Consider the following 7,463-nt stretch of genomic DNA (forward strand, 5'->3'; position numbering starts at 1 on the left):
GTGGGGTCTGTTTACAAGAATGGTGACTGTTCAGTATTTCAATGGAAGCTCCTTCTTTTGGGCTGCTGTTTGGAAACAGTCTCTGTTCCGGACCTTCTTGCCTTTCCCTGTCCTGGTAGCTGTCTTTCAAAGCTCCTCAGCTTGGCACTGGGTGTGAAGATAGAGTGCACACCTTAGTTCTCCTGGGCTCCAAACGTGTGTGTTCTATGTTCTTGATTCCTGGGCTCTAGTTGCTCAGACTTCCTGCTCCTCCCCAGGTTTGGCCATAGTCCTGTTCTTCCCACAAGGAGTCAGGTTGTTTCGTCCTGTTTCTTTTCCCCGCTGCAGTGAATGTCACCTGTATCTGAGGTCATCAGTGCTTGTTGCTTTCACCTCGGCAGGTCAGACTTTTGTTTCTGTAATGGAGAGAGGGGAGAAGGGTCCAAGTGACCATTGCCTCTCCTCCCAGGCCTCAGCCACATGAGCGCTTCTTAGCACTCTTCTCCCCGTGGGTAGATGCTGTAGGCCCCTGAAGAGCCCCAGAGCTGTTATAGTCTTGCCAAGTGACACCTGGCTGGAAACAAGTTTGATTCTGTCAGCCATTTTCAAAGAACTCCTTTGGCCAGTGTTCTCTTGTGTTCCTAGTGACACAATCTTGCTTGTTTCCTTGCAGACATGTTCTTGCCTTGCATTTGGGCTGTTGGCTATCCCAAACTTCAGTTCTTCGCCAAGTGGGGGAAAAGCTATCCATCTAAAGTTAGGCCTGCTATTTTGTTTACAGAGCAGTAGTTTTCAGAATCCAGGCTAGCCAAACTTTGCAGAACTTCAGCATTTGCTCAAACCGTCCTCTTCAGTGGCCTCTTCTGGCCATCCAGTTACTGTCTTCTCTGTTTCCCCATTTTCTGAGGCACCCAGGTACTTATCCAGAAATCACTCATTCTAGCATAACCCCTGACTAGCACTCAATGAATTAATGTTGTTCTGTTTATTTTATAGCATAGTAGTAGGACCTTGAAAATGAAAAAGAAACATCTGTGCCTGTTTTATCTTTGACTACCTTCATTATAAAAACACCATATATCTACTCATATAGTCTACTCTTTCTGTCCCCTAGAAATCATTCTCCAATGTCATGGTGCATAATTGCTGTCAGACTTTTCTGTAAGAATTTATTTTTGCAACAATTTATTTTTAGCTGTGTGGTGGTAGTACACACCTTTAATCCTAGCATTTGGGAGGCAGAGGCAGGTAGATCTTTGTGTGTTTGAGGCCAGTCAGGTCTACAGAATGAGTTTGTGGATAGTCAAGGCTACAGAGAGAAACCTTGTATCAAGGAGAAACAAATGAAAGTCTATTGCCTATTTCTATTTGACTTTTCCTGTTTTTGTGGGCTCTTCTTCCATGGTAATACTTGCCAAGAATTCAGTGGCTACCTGCCTCCTCAGCTAGACCTGCGTGCTGTTTTTTTATTGGACACAGTAAAGAATTAGCAACAGGAATGCACAAACAGGAATAGTGACAAAAATAACACTGTAGTGATGAAAATTAGGTTGCATGTCTCTCAGATATCTTCTGCACTGCGGTCACACTTCTTCCTGTGGCACAAGGACGTGTACAAAGCCCCAGGGCTGAGATGGATGATGTGGGTCTCTTTTCTATAGCATTAGACACTACAGTGACATAGCAGCTTGAGAGTACCTGACACTCTGAAAACTTATTACTAAGACAAGCTACAATGTGGTTGGCAGGCTGGTCTTTGTCCTTCACTGGACAAAGGGCCGATCCTTATTCCAGGCAAGACAGAGCAAGCTGGGTACAATCTCACCCCACTACTCAGAACCATACATAGGATAAAATCTATTATTTATACCATCCTCTGTTAATTCTTTTTGGACAAAAATCCACTGAAGCTAATATAAATAAAAACTTGGAATGTATCATACACAACTAAACTATATATGGTCTGACCCCATGTGAGTTGGTGACAAAGAAATATTGTAGATATTGTAAACATCCCCTTCCCCCAAACATCAACTCTCTACTTTGCATGGTTTTAAATAGTAAAGTTTTTTAACCGAGTCCTACATGAATGTGTGAGAATTTTGACACTAACACTTGAGCCCTCTTGTTCAGTGATGCTAATATTGACTTCTAGATAGTACTCCGTTTTTGTTTAAAACAATGAGTCAAGTCTTATAGAGACAAGAAGAAACATCAGTAATTTTTGAAAAGAGATCATAGAGATGGCTCAGTGAGTGGTGTTTGTTGCGCACGCATGAAGACTTACATTCAGATCCCCAGAACCCATGTGAAAAACTGAACATAGTAGCATACGCCTGTAACCACAGTGCCAGCAAGCAGACACAGGCAGATTTTCCAGAGGTTCACTAACAAGCCAGTCTAGCTGAAATAAATTTCAGGTTCAGTGAGAGACCCTGTCTGAAAAAACAACATGGAGAAATGACTGGGGAAAGCACTTTATTATGTAAGCCGCTGGCTTCCACATACACCTGCATAAGTGGTATATCAACAACCAGGGATGAGAGATAGGGCTTTAAATGTCAAATGAGTATTATTACTGAGAAAGATCAATTACATGTGTCGAGTAAGGTCCAAATTTATTTTACTAACAAATCAAATACCACAAACCGTGTTAATTTCTTCAATGAAAGGAAGATAAGGAATATAAACCAACATGACCACTCCATGGTAAAGGGAAATGTTTTTATCGTAGATATGAGAGACCACCCAAAAGTACCTGCAAAAGTCTGTATCAGAGAAAGGGGTAGACTGAACATGCCCAGAAGACTGGACCTGGCCATGGGAGAAACAGGAGCAAAGCAGAGGAGGAGAACAAGAATTGGGAGAAGACAAGAGAGGGAGGCCAAGAGACAGACAGGGTGATGAGCCTATTGAAAATAGCAGTATTATAAAGAGAATGAGAAACAAGGGAGGGAAGCCCATGAGCTGGAGACGTTTAGGGTAGGGAAGGAGGTAAGAAGAGCTAGGGTGGACTTTCAAAAGGAGCTATGGTATGTTACTAGGCACCACAGATAGCCATTTGTCTCTCTTCCTTTTGGAATTTGGGGAGATGGAGTTCCCTTTGGACCTGACAGTAGGGAAATAGAGAAAATACTTAGGAACCATTGATCTTTCTATCTTTTTGTCATATTTGGTTTTTAAGTATAATATTTAAGGCTTTACTTCCTTTCTTTATATCTCACACTGTTTGTCCATTTCTTTGAAGGCTCATTTCATGTGCCTCCCCACAACCCCGACCATGGCCCTTTCCCTCATGTCCTTCTCTGAGCCCCTGCTACTTGACTGACTGCTTCTCCTTGTCATTCTTCTGGTGTATGCTCTGGGTGACCCCATCTTCTGCATGTTTCACAGTACTGCCAAGCTGCTAAAAATGGAAACATCGTGTTTGTTTAATTATAGAACATTCTGTAACAAATCCTTTTGGTTGTTGTATTAGATGAAAAGCAAAGATTCGGTTATGAGCGTTCTGGATATGATCTTGAAGAATCTGATGGCGCAGATGAGGATGATAATGACAACGAAGACGATGACGAGGACAGCCAGGCAGAGTCTGGCCTCTCAGCAGCACCCTCAGTCACAGCCAGCCCACAGCATCTTCCATCCAGAAGTGGCCTTCAGGATCCCGGGAGTGTGGAGGAGGACCTTAGGGTTCCCAGTTGCTTCTCAGGGGCACACACAGACCCAATGGACATCCTGCCTAGAGCATTACTCACCAAGATGACTGTTCTGAGCACAGCACAGACTGACCCCAACAGGACAGACTTGCCAGCAAAAGCCAGGCAGAACACTGCAAAAGATGAGCATGAACTGGCTCCTTCTGCAGACAATCCCAGGTCCCCAGAGGTCCTCTGCAGGTCTCCCGGCCACCAGATGTCTGTGCACTACCCTGAATCTGATGTCCTGAGAAGCCCTGCAGCTGGAAAGAACGTTGCGTCAATACAGGTAGATGAGTGGGGGGAGGTTTGTTTGGTTTTTGTTTTTTCCTCTTGTTCCATAAGGAAAACCTAATACATTAAAAAATTAATTCATTTATGACCATGAGTATGTGCCTTTTGTTGTTAAAATCAATGACAGAATTCATTTATGTCTGTTAAAGCCTTGTTGTTAATTATTTTCACAAAAATCCACGTACTGTATTATAACCTGTGGTGCCTCTTTAAAAAAATATATTCCTTTATTATTTGCTGTTTTTAAAGATCATAATAAAATATATATGTACTACTTGTAAACCCATACTCTGAGTCTTAGGGATCCAGTGGTTGACTCTTGTTCTTCTACTAGTGTGGCTATGGTAGGTTACAGCTTTGTGAGTAGATTTCATAACAAAATTAACAGGACACAAAAATGATTCAAGAGTTTATGCTGTCTGCATGAGCAAACTGCTGGGATAGCTTGGGAAAGGTCCCTTCCAGGAGGGAGCTCAGGGCCAGACACCCAAGCCAAGAAGCAGCGCACTGCATAGTCCTCCCTGGCTGCCTTCTAGCCAACAAGTCATTGTCTCTGCCTGACAATTCTCTTCCCTCTCCTCTGTACTGAATAGGGTTTATTTCTTAATGGGAAAAGTTGTTTCTCCCTGGAGAAAAAGTAAAGCTTATAATTTTACATACTAGCCTAAACTAACTTAATCTTTGAGTTTAATATACAAATCACATGAACCAGTGCAACTCGCACACACACACACGCACACGCATGTATATCGTATCAAGAAAAGTATCGAGAGAACAGGCAAGATTTGTCCTCCCCAGCATTCCTTTACTGTTCACCTGTCTTCTACGCTGCTGTGCCAGTGCCTGAAAACTCAGTCTTCGGTAAACATTTCATCAGCTTACAAACGAGCGAGCAAACAAATGAACTGCAGACCTTTGTCTTAATAACAGCTCTTCATTTCATGACTGAATAGTTTTTTTGGTTAATTTTTTTTTTTTTCTAGTCGAGTTGTTGCTCACAGCCAACTAATATGGCAATTTCTCAACATTTCCTAGTTTCTAAAATAAAGTGGTACTGGTGGTGCCTGAAAAATAGCATCAGCATAAAAATACAGCCTTGCTCATTTCTCAGCATAAAACGACGATACTCAGGAAACTGCTTTGCAGATTGCAAAACACGATGCGAAAAGTTTTTCTGGTACTGGAAGTAAGGAGAAAATTAAAACTGAAGGTTTTGTTGTTGAAATTTTCTAAAAAGAAAAAAAAAATCAAAGCATTTAGCGAGCCAACAATGTGAAATATAAACGTATACCCCTGGCTCATTGGAAAGAAGAGATTGAGCTGCGAGTGTTTCAGCTGCGATGGAGACTCTGCTCAAGGCTCATTGTCTCTTGTCTTTTAGGGTTCATCCTCTGTGAGACCGCCCCCTGCTGTGGCCCAGCTCAACCCTCAGCCAGCGGCCAGGATTCCTTCCTCAGAAGAACCGAAGCAGCAAACAGCCTTGCCACCGCCTCCAGGCCTGCCCTCCCCTCAGACACACTTGTTCAGCCACCTCCCCTTGCATTCCCAGCAGCAATCGAGGACCCCATACAACATGGTTCCCGTAGGGGGTATCCACGTGGTGCCTGCCGGCCTTACCTACTCCACTTTTGTACCCATTCAGGCCGGGCCAATGCAACTTACCATCCCTGCTGTGAGTGTTATCCACAGAACCGTGGGCACCCCCGGGGATACCGTCACCGAGGTTTCTGGCACCACTCCTTGCCCCGCCGGAGTGGCCGAACTGAGCAGTGTTGTGCCATGTATCCCCATCGGCCAAATCCACGTGCCCGGCCTGCAGAACCTCAGTCCCCCGGCCTTGCAGCCGCTCACGCCCCAAACCGTCAACATCGTGGGCCTGGCCAACGCGACCGTGGGCCCACAGGCGCGCCCCCCAGGCCTGGCCCTCAACGCCGTGGGGCTGCAGGTTCTGGCCAACGCGCCTGCGCAGAGCAGCCCCGCCCCGCAGGCGCACCTCCCGGGCCTCCAGATCCTCAACATCGCCTTGCCCACGCTGATCCCCTCGGTCGGCCCGGTGGCCGTGGGCCCCGCGGGGGCTCCGGAGACCACCGCCGCCTCCAACAGCAAAGGGCTGGAGCCGCAGGCGCCGGCCGGCCAGGGTCACAGCGCCGAGCCGCCGCAGGGCTCACCCCAAGGCCCTCAGGACGCCCCCCAAACAGTGCCCGGCCCCTCCGCCGACCACGCCAGGCCCGAGGGCCCAAGCAAAATGGACACCGAGAAGACGGCCTCTGCGAGTCACACGTTGCCCGGGCGCTCCTCTGCGCAGGCGCAGCCCGCACCCGAAGCTTTACCGAAGGTCGCAACGTCTGGGCCTCCATCGCTCCCCACAGACAGACCGGCTCCAAGGCCACCGGGGCCCCACAGGCAGCCCGTCGTGCACTTCAGCGACGTGAGCAGCGATGATGACGAGGACAGGCTTGTCATAGCAACCTAGTGGTTATTTTTTATTGATTTTTTTTAAATAACAGGTTTTTTTTTAAACCCTCCTTTCCTTAAAGCACATTTTTTTCTGACATAAACTCATGACTAATCTTTGTGCAATCATGAACTTTTGACCAATAATTGTTGTTTTGTGTCAGCTCCAGCCATTTTTGTACATGTTGTATGGACAATTGTGCCTTTTAGGAGTTTTATGTTTAGAACCTGTACAGACGGTTGAATATCTATATACATACAAATATGTTATATATGTATATGAAAACCAGATAGTTGTGTTTAGTAGAAACCTGTCAAATAAATCAGATGAGTAAATTATATGTTGCACTGTTAAATATAAATTTTTATGGCTGTGGGGCAGTTTCTGTGTATAAATTAGTATGTAAACCCCATATTTATTGTATTCATATTAGTCTTTGCAAATGCATCTGTCATTGTGTGAGACAGTAGCTGTACACTTGAGACAGATTTTCTGTGTTATGAACTGTTTCAGTAAAATACCGTTCACTGACTTTCCTGGTGCTTAAGTCGCGATGTCTTTAAACCTCTTTGGGAAAAGAGCTTCTAGCTCTGTGCTTCCACAGCTGGTCATTAGTTTTGAGAGGCAAGGTTTCAGGAGTCTCGTTCCCTATGAAACTGGCTACAGCCCAAAAATCAAGAGATGAAGATGATTTTTTTTTCCCCTGGTGTCAGATGTAGTTTTGTAGCTATTGTTACAGGATTGACTACTTAACATTTTCTATAAATGTATAAAAGGGACATCCTGAGAAGAACAAAGTCCTTAATTGTGGCTATGGAAAAACTCGGGGAAATGTAAGTGAAAAAAGACAGCCCTGAGAGCCGGGATGCTCCCTCCTAGGCTTCCTCCCTGTGGTCCTTAGCCAAGCGCTCCTGTTTCTTTCAGATCTGCTTTTATGTAGAAAGTTTTGTCCAGCACCAAAATCCTAATGGATCCAACAAGATGTACAGAAGAGGAAAACCTACACCTCCAATTTGGGTGCCTCTAGAAATGATTACTCC

General features: G+C 45.1%; 1 protein-coding gene across 2 annotated transcripts in view; it reads left to right on the forward strand.

The window, feature by feature from the left end:
* The window catches only part of Hivep1 (HIVEP zinc finger 1), a 130,162-nt gene extending 123,207 nt beyond the window's left edge, over nt 1-6,955 (forward strand). For both annotated transcript variants that reach the window (XM_055595124.1, XM_055595125.1), the window contains exons 8-9: nt 3,458-3,963; nt 5,350-6,955. In XM_055595124.1, the coding sequence (XP_055451099.1) occupies nt 3,458-3,963; nt 5,350-6,441 (1,598 nt within the window). In that variant the 3' untranslated portion in view covers nt 6,442-6,955. The remainder of the gene's footprint in view (nt 1-3,457; nt 3,964-5,349) is intronic.
* Nucleotides 6,956-7,463: the final 508 nt, after the last annotated feature.

The sequence above is a fragment of the Psammomys obesus genome, unplaced genomic scaffold (genome assembly GCF_907164565.1).
Source record: "Psammomys obesus unplaced genomic scaffold, mPsaObe1.curated_primary_1811, whole genome shotgun sequence".
NCBI lineage: Eukaryota > Metazoa > Chordata > Mammalia > Rodentia > Muridae > Psammomys > Psammomys obesus.